Below are 13,539 nucleotides of genomic sequence, written 5' to 3'. Positions count from 1 at the left end.
TGGTGGGGAAACTGCTGGAGTCAGTTATCAAAGATGTGATAACAGCACATTTGGAAAGCGGTGAAATCATCGGACAAAGTCAGCATGGATTTGTGAAAGGAAAATCATGTCTGACGAATCTCATAGAATTTTTTGAGGATGTAACTAGCAGAGTGGATAGGGGAGAACCAGTGGATGTGGTATATTTGGATTTTCAAAAGGCTTTTGACAAAGTCCCACACAGGAGATTAGTGTGCAAACTTAAAGCACACGGTATTGGGGGTAAGGTATTGACGTGGATAGAGAATTGGTTAGCAGACAGGAAGCAAAGAGTGGGAATAAACAGGACCTTTTCAGAATGGCAGGCAGTGACTAGTGGGGTACCGCAAGGCTCAGTGCTGGGACCCCAGTTGTTTACAATATATATTAATGACTTAGACGAGGGAATTAAATGCAGTATCTCCAAGTTTGCGGATGACACGAAGCTGGGCGGCAGTGTTAGCTGTGAGGAGGATGCTAAGAGGATGCAGGGTGACTTGGATAGATTGGGTGAGTGGGCAAATTCATGGCAGATGCAACTTAATGTGGATAAATGTGAAGTTATCCACTTTGGTGGCAAAAATAGGAAAACAGATTATTATCTGAATGGTGGCCGATTAGGAAAAGGGGAGGTGCAACGAGACCTGGGTGTCATTATACACCAGTCATTGAAAGTGGGCATGCAGGTACAGCAGGCGGTGAAAAAGGCGAATGGTATGCTGGCATTTATAGCGAGAGGATTCGAGTACAGGAGCAGGGAGGTACTACTGCAGTTGTACAAGGCCTTGGTGAGACCACACCTGGAGTATTGTGTGCAGTTTTGGTCCCCTAATCTGAGGAAAGACATCCTTGCCATAGAGGGAGTACAAAGAAGGTTCACCAGATTGATTCCTGGGATGGCAGGACTTTCATATGAAGAAAGACTGGATGAACTAGGTTTGTACTCGTTGGAATTTAGAAGATTGAGGGGGGATCTGATTGAAATGTATAAAATCCTAAAGGGATTAGACAGGCTAGATGCAGGAAGATTGTTCCCGATGTTGGGGAAGTCCAGAACGAGGGGTCACAGTTTGAGGATAAAGGGGAAGCCTTTTAGGACTGAGATTAGGAAAAACTTCTTCACACAGAGAGTGGTGAATCTGTGGAATTCTCTGCCACAGGAAACAGTTGAGGCCGGTTCATTGGCTATATTTAAGAGGGAGTTAGATATGGCCCTTGTGGCTACGGGAATCAGGGGGTATGGAGGGAAGGCTGGTGCAGGGTTCTGAGTTGGATGATCAGCAATGATCATAATAAATGGCGGTGCAGGCTCGAAGGGCCGAATGGCCTACTCCTGCACCTATTTTCTATGTTTCTATGTTTATACCAATCATAACACAAAGAGTGAAGCCGAAATTGGCTAAGGAGCTTTGTGAGTCTGATCAGCTATCCAATTGCATGGCTGATCTTTTTACTCCTCCTCCATCCCACAGGGCAAGATTCACACAGATCAAAGGTCACAGACAAAGTTGGCAAGCACAACAGCTGAAGCACTCAGTTTACATATAGTTATCAAACAGCAATGTACTCTGCTCCCTCTAGCTATCTGAGGCTTGGACTACCAACCGCAGTCTTCATTAATGAGAATGACTCTGCAGCCTTCTGTGGCTTGGAGATTCAAGTGGTCAACTCTTGTCCAAGTATAAGCCTCAGCCCTGCGCTGTATCCAGAATCCCAGCCAGCCTGAAGGCGCGAGCTTTGAGCCTTCTCTATAATCTGGTAAGAACTGAGATGTGATCAGGGCATCGGGACCAGAGCTTCTGCTTGCAGCCCTGCAATGTTGACTCAGTTCTGTGCTGCACTGACTCTGTGGCCTGCTCTGGCTGAATTGATGCCTGGCTTCGTGTCTGTGGCCTCATTTTCTTACCACTTCAGTTCTGAATGCTATTTGCTTGCTTTAATTGTTTTAATTTTCTCTCTCTGCAAATTGGATGTTTGACAGTCTTTGCTTTTTAATGGGTCCTTTGTTTTGCGGCTGCCTGAAAGGAGATCTCTCAAGGTTGTATTAAATATACATACAATAATTACTGTACTTTGAACTTTGTTGGTGCCAATAGCTCTCAGAATGGAGTCACATTCACCTAAGAAGAGGAATTTCCTCCCCCTCCCCCCCCCCACAGGTAGATTAAAAAGCAAAATCACGTTCCATCAACATTGCCCATGAAGTATGTGTTGGACTGTTGTGCACTGTCATCTTGTCACAGGCGCACTCAACACAAACCCCTGGGAGTTTCTAAAACAGCATCATTTAAAATTAACGTTGAATTCAGCAGGACCAGCTGCAGGGGGCAATAAATGACCTTGGCAGCCCCACAATCACTCGGGGACAATGAGAAGGCTGCTGCACTATTCCTGTAGGTGGAGTGGCCAAGAAGGCACGATGATGCGGTATTCAATTCTGACCCCCTTCAAGCCAACCTCTGTCTTCCCTCCAATCATTCACAGACATTAAGTTTGCTGATTATCTAAGCAAGTAAATCTCTTTCCTCTGGTGGATGCAGGTGATCAATCAGCAACCCTTGCTCGGTGTGCAACACGCTGTTGCACCGGATGGATTCTGTCCCTCTGCCGGTTTCTCGGACAGCTGGAAAGGATCAACGACAGCAGCACCCTAAAGGACCAATTGCAAGAATAATTAATACCGCCATAAGGTGGCGCCTCTTCCTAACAAACTGACTGCAACAGCAAGACATTCTAAGCAACGCGCACAAAATGCTGGAGGAACTCAAGTCAGGCAGCATCAATGGAGGGGAATAAACAGTCGAAGTAGTGGGCCAGAAACCCCTCATCAGGACTAGAAAAGAAGGGGGCAGACGTGGAGGGGGAGGAGTACAAGCTGGCCGGCGAAGGATGAGACCAGGTGAGTGGGAAGAGGAACGAAGTGAGAAGCTTGGAGATAATTGCTGGAAGAGGTAAAGGGCTGAATAAGTAATCAGACAGGAGAGGAGAGAAAGCATAGAAGTAGGATGAGTACCAGAGAGAGGTGATAGGCAGCTGAGGAAAAGAATAGATGTGAGAAGGATTCAAGATAGTTTAATATCATTTTCCAGTACACAAGTGTACAGGAGAACGGAATAATTGTTACTCCGGATCTGATGCAGCAAAAAAAAAATAAGAACACTAATAATAGAAAAAAACTTAATAGATACAGTACTGTGCGAAAGTCTTAAGCACAAAGAACCTAGTACAGCACAGGAACAAGCCCTTCAGCCCAAAATATTGTGCCAAACCAGCTAAAAAGTAAATCAAAAACACCCATAATACTCTTAGCATTAAAGAACACACACTTCAAAACTATCCGACCCATCCTACCTGTTATTTCCATTTTGCCTTTCAATATTTTACCTGACATCTTACCTTCTGGTCCGATCCCTCCCTCACTGATTTGGTGCACCAGTTCCCAGACCCCTGCAAAATGAGTTTAAATACTCCCGAGTAGAACTAGCAAACCTCCTGGCCAGGATATTGGTTCCTCTCCAGCTAAGGTGCAACCCGTCCCTCTTGTACAGGTCACCCTTCCCCAGAAAAGGTTCCAATGATCCGAGAACTTGAAACCCTGTTCCCTGCACCAGCTCTTCAGCCACACATTCATCCGTGCTATCACCCCATTCCTCCCTGCACTTACCCATGTTCTGAAATGTGAAGATGCTTTCAAAAATAATAAAAAGTTTCTAAATATCAAAGCAATTACAATAAAGAGCAGCAAGCAGTAAAAATACTCAATCAAATCAATATTTCCTGTGACCGCCCTTTGCCTTTGAAACTGCATCAATTCTCTACCAGAAGGTAGATGTCAGGTAAAGTATTGAAAGGCAAAATCAAAATAACAGGTAGGATGGGTCGGATAGTTTTATAAAAAAAAAATTGGCTGGCAGGTTGTTCCAAGCATCTTGGAGAACATGCCACAGTTCTTCTGCAGACTTTGGCTGTCTCACTTGCTTCTGTCTCTCCAGGTAATCCTAGACAGTCTCAATGACATAGAGATTAGGGCTCTGTGGAGATCATATCATCAGAAACCACACAAAACATCTAGGGTGCCTAAGACTTTTGTACAGTAATGTACAAGTACACAAGTTAGCTTACATACATAGAATGATTGTATGTTCACAAACTGATGCTAGGCACAGGAGTGTCTGATAGAAAATTATGACGTAGTGGTGGTTGGGGGCTTGGCAGGGTCAGTTAGTGGGTAGAGGAGTTGACCAGCCTCGCTGCTTGGGGGCATTAACCATTTAGGTGTCTGGTCCTGGCTTGGATGCTATGTAACCTCCTCCCTGATGGGAGTGGGACAAATAGTGCATGAGCAGAGTGGATGAGGTCCTCGGTGATGTTACTGGCCCTTTTCCTGTGCCTTTCTGTATACATGTTCTTGAAGATAATGCAGGCAATTGCTGGAGATTTGTTGGGCAGTTTTGACTACCTGTTCTGGAGACTTCCTGACTGCCGCAATGCAGTTTCCATACCATGAAGTGATGCAGCTTGTAATTCTATGATGATAAAATTCACAGTGCAATTTGAGGAGGAGAAGCTAAGGTCTGATGCATCAGTATCACAGTGGAGTAAAGGGAATTATCGAGGCATGAGAGAGGACCTGGCCTAAATTGATTGGGAGTGGCACTAGCAGGGATGACAGCAGAATAGTAATGCTGGAGCTTCTGGGAACAATTCGGAAGGCACAGGATACAGGTTTCCTCCACCATCCGAAGGTAGAGCATTCCTATGAAACGGTTCGTAAGCCGAAATGTCGTAAAGCGAAGAAGCAATTACCATTTATTTATATGGGAAAATTTTGTGAGCATTCGCAGACCCAAAAATAACCTACCAAATCATGCCAAATAACACATAAAACCTAAAATAACAGTAACATATAGTAAAAGCAGGAATGATATGATAAATACACAGCCTATATAAAGTAGAAATACTTTTCCACAATCATTACCGCACAGTTCTCCATAGTGAAAATCTCACGCAAGCCTCGTCGGCAGAAAATCTCACGCAAGCGCTGTTGGCAAGAACACTCTCTTCAATAACCTTTAAGCTATGAAGCTGCCAAATCATACCAAATAACACATAAAAATACACAGCCTATATAAAGTAGAAATAATTTATGTACAGTGTAGTATCACTTACGGGAATTGGGAAGATAGCTTGCCCAGCACACTGATGATGGTGTGTTAGACTGAATCATCGCAGGTTGGGATGGTGCAGTGGCCCCCACCCTCCAGGCCGCTGAGCAATACATTGCCGCAAAGCAGGCAGGAATGCAGTGGTAGCCGGGAGACACACAGCACATCTTTAAGAAAAAAGCGAAATAAACATGCTAATTAATTAGGTGCCACCCGACACGTAATTGTCGGCCCAGATCAGTGCCGATTTCTGATGCGCCGTCTGGGCTGACAATTACGTGTCGGCGGCACCTAATTAATTAGCATGTTTATTTCGGCTTTTTTCTTAAAGATGTGCTGTGTGCCTCCCGGCTACCATTGCATTCTCCGCGAATCGGTATCTGCCCGTGTCCTGGAGGTTGGGGTGGTGGGACACTGGGGTGTCATCTCGTCCTCTGTTTCCATTAGAGCAGTGGTCCCCAACCACCAGGCCATGAACCGGTACCGGACTGCAAAGCAGGTGCTACCAGGCCGCGAGAAAACGATATGAGTCAGCTGCACCTTTCCTCATTCCCTGTCACTGTTGAGCTTGAACGTACGTGAGGTTATTACCCATGCGTCACCCATGTCAGTGCGGGAAGATCAACTCCTCGAGTTTGCAAATGACGGGGGGCTGAAAAGTATGTTTGACATAACGTCTCTGCCGGCATTCTGGATCAAGTCAAGGCTAAATACCCCGAGATAGCCACGAAAGCACTGAAAATGTTGCTTCCATTTCCAACATATCTCTGCAAAGCGGGGTTTTCTGCAACCAATGCAACGAAAACTAATTTGCAGAATAGACTGGACAAAAGGAACCCCCATCGAGTATCGCTGTCTCCCATCACCCCTCGATGGGACCGTCTTGTTGCAGGGAAACAAGCCCAGGGCTCCCACTGATTCAGCGATATTGGTGTGTTGCAATGATTTTATATGTTCATACGAGGAAAGTATGTCCCGTTTGTTTAATATCCAAACATTACATAAAATGTTATGTTATTGACTTATAAGTGACTTACCACTATATTCATGCGCTGTTACATAAAACCTAAAATAACACTAACATATAGTAAAAGCAAGAATGATACGATAAAATACACAGCCTATATAAAGTAGAAATAATGTATGTACAGTGTAGTTTCACTGAACAGAATTGCCATAAACGATTTGTAGGAAAAAATGGGCACGTACACAGATGTGCATGCCACGCATGCACACATAGGTGCCCACGCAAGGCTCCATGGTCATTATAGTCTTTCTCAAGGTAAACACAACCTATTTGACTGCTACTCTTGTCCGTTGGCAACCCTACCGCCCCCTGCCCCACTGGTCAGCCGGTCTGCAAGAATATTGTCAATATTGAACCGGTCCGCATTGCAAAAAAGGTTGGGGACCCCTGCATTAGAGCAGGCAGCTTATCTTCTTGTATCTCTGCCCACCTCGATGTCGAAGGTCGAGGTTCATTGTCTGCTGTGGCTGACGTGGAAGGCTTGCTTGACTGCTGAGCCTCAAGCGTTTTTCTATCATTCAGTTCTTTGTAAGGACTCAAACCATCCTGCAAATATCTCCTAAACCGACGTACCCTTTCAAAATTAAAGTCGTACTTTATTATTACTCATTCGATTTCGATTGTTATCCTTTCCTCTTCCAATTGCATCAGCTCTTCATCTATCAGTTCTTGGTCATGAGATGCCAAAACCTCTTCAACATCATCTTCGTCAGCTTCCACAAGTCAAACTCACGTTGTCCTTACTTCGTTCGCCACGATCAAAACGCTTAATTATGTCTAGTTTTACGCTACGTGTTCCGATACCTTAGAACTCATCTTGCAAACGGCGGCTCACAGGCTTGTGTTTAAGCAATGCCATTCCGAATCTGGGGGAGAGCGGCAGCTCGGGGCACGCACTGCCTTTCATCACGCGCTGATTTTTTCTCACACACTGCTTTTTTTTTGTAACAGTGAAAACACCTTCTGAAAGCGAAAACAGGGTACTAATGTAGGTCTTTCGTAACAGTGAGGTTTCGTAAAGCAAACGTTTGAAAAGCGGGGGACAATTGTACATTTATCCCAAATAAAAAATTTACTAAAGTCAGGATGATGCATCCTTAGTTTTCAAGAGAAGTCAAAGCCAATATAAAAGCCAAAGTGAGGGCATATAATACAGCAACCATTAACGGGAAATTGAGGATTGGGGTTTAAAAAAAAATGACAAAATGCAACTAAAAAATCATAAGGAAGGAAAAGGTGGAATACAAAGGTAAGCTAGCCAACAAAACTGAAGAGGTTACCAAAACTTTCTACAGATATACAAAGACTAAAAGAGAGGCAAGAATGGATATCAGACCACCAGAAAATGATGCTGGGAAGGTAGTAACAGGGGTGGGGGGGGGGGTCAAGAAAATGGCAGATGAATTGAATAAGTGTAAGGGGTTTCTTTTTTTTTATGTCACTGTGGAGTCTAATTAAAATAGCTTATTTGTTATGTTATAATTGAAAGGGCTTCTTTGTTATGTTAACTGCTGAGAAAGTCCTCCCGCTAGCAGTTTGTTTGGATCATGTTACTGATAAGGTGTCATGAACAAGTTGGGATGGATGTTATGCTTTCTGTGTGTCTGTAAGATATTATGATGCATGGGTTTTCGGAGAGAAGGCGGAAGAGAGAGACAGAGGATGCACCAGGTGCTGTGAGTCCGCTAACGGGGTCGGACCCCAAGCAGGAGTCTGAGGTCCAGGGTGTTCGGCGAGGAGAGGAGATGGAGACGGACTCGTGTGGAGTGTTTGGTCAACCACCATTGTTGGTCCCAGGCAGCCGGTCGAGGTGGTCCGAGGGGTCGCAGGGTGAAGAAGGAAGGTCCTGAGCTCCAACTATTTGTGCAGGAAGAGATTGAACTTTGATAGGTGTGGCACCTTTTATTTTCCTTTTATATTTTAATACCTATTAATTATATAGTTCCAGTAATATCTATCAACTGTAAATTATTTAATCATATCTGGTGTATTGTCTGTTATTTGGGCAGGGTGAGGTACATCACACAGCATCCATACAAACTAATTACCCAGTGTGGCGGGGCCAAGGGCTGCTTCCCTACACGACAATGAGCCGAGCGACCCTGAGGCTGGCCGGGGGGCTACGTAAGTATTTTACATCAGTTTTCACTGGGGAAGACATCAGCAGATTGCCGGACATTCAAGAATACCAGGGGACAGAAGTGAGTGAAGTTGAAGGGAGTGGGTACTTGGGAAACTGAAAGATCTGAAGGTAGATAAGTCACCCAGACCTGATGCACTTCACCCCAGGGTTCTGAAAGAGGTGGCTGAAGAGATTATGGAGGCATCAGTAATGATCTTTCAAGAACCACTAGATTTTGGCATGGTTCCAGAGGACTGGAAATTTGCAAATGTCACTCCACTCTTCAATAATGGAGGGAGGCAGAAGAAAGGGAATTCTAGGCCTGATAGTCTGACCTCAGTGGTTGGAAAGATGTTGGAGTCGATTGTTAAGGATGTGATTTCCGGGTTCTTGGAGGCACATGATAAAATAGGTTGAAGTCAGCATGGTTTCCTTGGGAAAAACTTGCCTGACAAATCTGTTGGAATTCGTTGAAAAAATAACAGGCAGGATAGACAAAGGGGAATCAAGAACGGTGTGCACTTGGATTTTCAGTAAACTTTTGACAAGGTGCCACACATGAGGCTGCTTATCAAGAGCCCATGGTATTACAGGAAGGATAAAGCAGTGCAAACACGAGGAATTCTGCAGATGCTGGAAATTCAAGCAACGCATATCAAAGTTGCTGGTGAACGCAGCAGGCCAGGCAGCATCTCTAGGAAGAGGTACAGTCGACGTTTCGGGCCGAGACCCTTCGTCAGGACAATAACATTTAAAAGACACTTGGGTAAGTACATGGATGGGAAAGGGTAGAGGGATATCAAACTCAAAGTACATATACAACCCTGAGATTCATTTTCTTGCAAATATCAGAGGAAAAAATATATAAAATTTATGAAAACTCTGTATAAACAAAGACTAATAAATAACCAATGTGTAAAAGACAAATTGTGCAAATAAAAAACATAAATACTTAGAAACATACATCAAAGTTGCTGGTGACGCAGCAGGCAAAGCAGCATCTACAGGAAGAGGCGCAGTTGACGTTTCAGGCTGAGACCCTTCGTCAGGCCTAACTGAAGGAAGAGTGAGTAAGGGATTTGAAAGCTGGAGGGGGAGGGGGAGATGCAAAATGATAGGAGAAGACAGGAGGGGGAGGGATAGAGCCGAGAGCTGGACAGGTGATAGGCAAAAGGGGACACGAGAGGATCATGGGACAGGAGGTCCGGGAAGAAAGACGGGGGGGGGGGTGACCCAGAGGATGGGCAAGAGGCACACTCAGAGGGACAGAGGGAGAAAAAGGAGAGCGAGGGAAAGAATGTGTGCATAAAAATGAGTAACAGATGGGGCACGAGGGGGAGGCGGGGCCTCAGCGCAAGCCAGAGAAGTCGATGTTCATGCCATCAGGCCGGAGGCCACCCAGACGGAATATAAGGTGTTGTTCCTCCAACCTGAGCGTGGCCCCATCTCCACAGCAGAGGAAGCCGTGGACAGACATGCCAGAATGGGAATGGGATGTGGAATTAAAATGTGTGGCCACTGGGAGATCCTGCTTTCTCTGGCGGACAGAGCGTAGATGTTCAGCAAAGCAGTCTCCCAGTCTGCGTCGGGTCTCGCCAACATATAAAAGGCTACATCGGGAGCACCGGACGCAGTATATCACCCCAGTCGACTCACAGGTGAAGTGATGCCTCACCTGGAAGGACTGTTTGGGGCCCTGAATGGTGGTAAGGGAGGAAGTGTAAGGGCATGTGTAGCACTTGTTCCGCTTACACGGATAAGTGCCAGGAGGGAGATCAGTGGGGAGGGATGGGGGGGACAAATGGACAAGGGATTTGTGTAGGGAGCGATCCCTGCGGAATGCAGAGGGGGGGGGAGGGAAAGATGTGCTTAGTGGTGGGATCCCGTTGGAGGTGGCGGAAGTTACGGAGAATAATATGTTGGACCCAGAGGCTGGTGGGGTGGTAGGTGAGGACCAGGGGAATCCTATTCCTAGTGGGGTGGTGGGAGGATGGAGTGAGAGCAGATGTACGTGAAATGGGGGAGATGCGTTTAAGAGCAGAGTTGATAGTGGAGGAAGGGAAGCCCCTTTCTTTAAAAAATGAAGACATCTCCCTCGTCCTAGAATGAAAAGCCTCATCTTGAGAGCAGATGCGGTGGAGACGGAGGAATTGCGAGAAGGGGATGGCGTTTTTGCAAGAGACAGGGTGAGAAGAGGAATAGTCCAGATAGCTGTGAGAGTCCGTAGGCTTATAGTAGACATCAGTGGATAAGCTGTCTCCAGAGACAGAGACAGAAAGATCTGGAAAGGGGAGACGGCGGAAGAAAAGTTCCGCATCATGGCGAACACGGAACTCTCTGAGGTGTGGGCGAAGGGGGACAAACGTGAGGCCCTTACTGAGAACAGAGCGTTCTGCCTCCGACAGTTGAAGGTCGGAGGGGATGGTAAAGACCCGGCACGGATGAGAGCTGGGATCAGAGGGGGGAGGGGGGAGGATGGGTGTGTCAGTGGAGAGGGGAGGGTTGGGGTGAGAGGAAGATGGAGTTCTTAGGGCCCAGGAGTTGACGGTGGGACCCTTCGCCCACACCTCAGCGAGTTCCGTGTTCGCCATGATGCGGAACTTTTCTTCCGCCGTCTCCGTCTCCGAGCCTACTTCTTCGGCAAGGACTCTTCCACCCCCACCGATGACCCCTTCTCCCGTCTTCAACCCTCCTCCTCTTCATGGACATCCCGCTCTGGTCTTCTGCCTGCTCTGGATCTCTTTATTGCTAACTGCCCATGGGACATCAACCGTCTCGACTTCACCGCACCTTGTCCCCATTCCAACCTCACTCCTTCGGAACGCTCTGCTCTCCACTCCCTCCGCACTAATCCTAACCTTATTATTAAACCCGCTGATAAGGGGGGTGCTGTTGTAGTCTGGCGTACTGACCTCTACCTTGCCGAGGCGCGGCGACAACTCGCGGATACCTCCTCTTATTTACCCCTCGATCGTGACCCCACTAAGGAGCACCAGGCCATTGTCTCCCACACTATCACCGACTTTATCCACTCAGGGGATCTCCCATCCACTGCTACCAACCTTATAGTTCCCACACCCCGCACTTCCCGTTTCTACCTCCTACCCAAGATCCACAAACCTGCCTGTCCTGGCCGGCCTATTGTCTCAGCTTGCTCCTGCCCCACCGAACTCGTTTCTGCATACCTCGACACTGTTTTATCACCCCTTGTTCAATCCCTTCCGACCTATGTTCGTGACACTTCTCACGCTCTTAAACTTTTCGATGATTTTAAGTTCCCTGGCCCCCACCGCTTTATTTTCACCATGGATGTCCAGTCCTTATATACTTCCATCCCCCATCAGGAAGGTCTCAAAGCTCTACGCTTCTTTTTGGATTCCAGACCTAATCAGTTCCCCTCTACCACCACTCTGCTCCGTCTAGCGGAATTAGTCCTTACTCTTAATAATTTCTCCTTTTGCTCCTCCCATTTCCTCCAAACTAAAGGTGTAGCTATGGGCACCCGTATGGGTCCTAGCTATGCCTGCCTTTTTGTTGGGTTTGAGGAACAATCTATGTTCCGTGCCTATTCTGGTATCTGTCCCCCACTTTTCCTTTGCTACATCGACGACTGCATTGGCGCTGCTTCCTGCACGCATGCAGAACTCGTTGACTTTATTAACTTTGCCTCCAACTTTCACCCTGCCCTCAAGTTTACCTGGTCCATTTCCGACACCTCCCTCCCCTTTCTAGATCTTTCTGTCTCTGTCTCTGGAGACAGCTTATCTACTGATGTCTACTATAAGCCTACGGACTCTCACAGCTACTTGGACTATTCCACTTCCCACCCTGTCTCTTGCAAAAATGCCATCCCCTTCTCGCAATTCCTCCGTCTCCGCCGCATCTGCTCTCAAGATGAGGCTTTTCATTCTAGGACGAGGGAGATGTCTTCATTTTTTAAAGAAAGGGGCTTCCCTTCCTCCACTATCAACTCTGCTCTTAAACGCATCTCCCCCATTTCACGTACATCTGCTCTCACTCCATCCTCCCACCACCCCACTAGGAATAGGGTTCCCCTGGTCCTCACCTACCACCCCACCAGCCTCTGGGTCCAACATATTATTCTCCGTAACTTCCGCCACCTCCAACGGGATCCCACCACTAAGCACATCTTTCCCTCCCCCCCCCCTGCATTCCGCAGGGATCGCTCCCTACACAACTCCCTTGTCCATTTGTCCCCCCCATCCCTCCCCACTGATCTCCCTCCTGGCACTTATCCGTGTAAGCGGAACAAGTGCTACACATGCCCTTACACTTCCTCCCTTACCACCATTCAGGGCCCCAAACAGTCCTTCCAGGTGAGGCATCACTTCACCTGTGAGTCGACTGGGGTGATATACTGCGTCCGGTGCTCCCGATGTAGTCTTTTATATGTTGGCGAGACCCGACGCAGACTGGGAGACCGCTTTGCTGAACATCTACGCTCTGTCCGCCAGAGAAAGCAGGATCTCCCAGTGGCCACACATTTTAATTCCACATCCCATTCCCATTCTGGCATGTCTGTCCACGGCCTCCTCTGCTGTGGAGATGGGGCCACGCTCAGGTTGGAGGAACAACACCTTATATTCCGTCTGGGTGGCCTCCGGCCTGATGGCATGAACATCGACTTCTCTGGCTTCCGCTGAGGCCCCGCCTCCCCCTCGTGCCCCATCTGTTACTCATTTTTATGCACACATTCTTTCTCTCGCTCTCCTTTTTCTCCCTCTATCCCTCTGAGTGTGCCTCTTGCCCATCCTCTGGGTCACCCCCCCCCTCCTTGTCTTTCTTCCCGGGCCTCCTGTCCCATGATCCTCTCGTGTCCCCTTTTGCCTATCACCTGTCCAGCTCTCGGCTCTATCCCTCCCCCTCCTGTCTTCTCCTATCATTTTGCATCTCCCCCTCCCCCTCCAGCTTTCAAATCCCTTACTCACTCTTCCTTCAGTTAGTCCTGACGAAGGGTCTCGGCCTGAAACATCGACTGCGCCTCTTCCTGCTTGGCCTGCTGCGTTCACCAGCAACTTTGATGTATGTTGCTTGAATTTCCAGCATCTGCAGAATTCCTGTTGTTTGCGTTTAAATACTTAGAACATGAGTTGTGGAGTCCTTGAAATTGAGTCTGTAGATTATAGAATCAGTCTAGAGTTATGGTGAGTGTAGTCATCCATGCAGGCCAATGGATTATCTTAGGG

General features: G+C 47.2%; 1 protein-coding gene across 2 annotated transcripts in view; it reads right to left on the bottom strand.

Annotated features, from left to right (window-relative positions):
* Positions 1–2,530: 2,530 nt before the first annotated feature.
* as3mt (arsenite methyltransferase) overlaps positions 2,531–13,539 on the bottom strand; it is a 63,795-nt gene continuing 52,786 nt past the window's right edge. For both annotated transcript variants that reach the window (XM_063071297.1, XM_063071298.1), the window contains one exon: positions 2,531–2,668. In XM_063071297.1, the coding sequence (XP_062927367.1) occupies positions 2,567–2,668 (102 nt within the window). In that variant the 3' untranslated portion in view covers positions 2,531–2,566. The remainder of the gene's footprint in view (positions 2,669–13,539) is intronic.

This window comes from Mobula hypostoma, chromosome 19, assembly GCF_963921235.1.
Source record: "Mobula hypostoma chromosome 19, sMobHyp1.1, whole genome shotgun sequence".
Taxonomy (NCBI): domain Eukaryota; kingdom Metazoa; phylum Chordata; class Chondrichthyes; order Myliobatiformes; family Myliobatidae; genus Mobula; species Mobula hypostoma.
The sequence above is the reverse complement of the archived record's forward strand: the minus strand, read 5'-3'. Positions and strand labels throughout refer to the sequence as shown.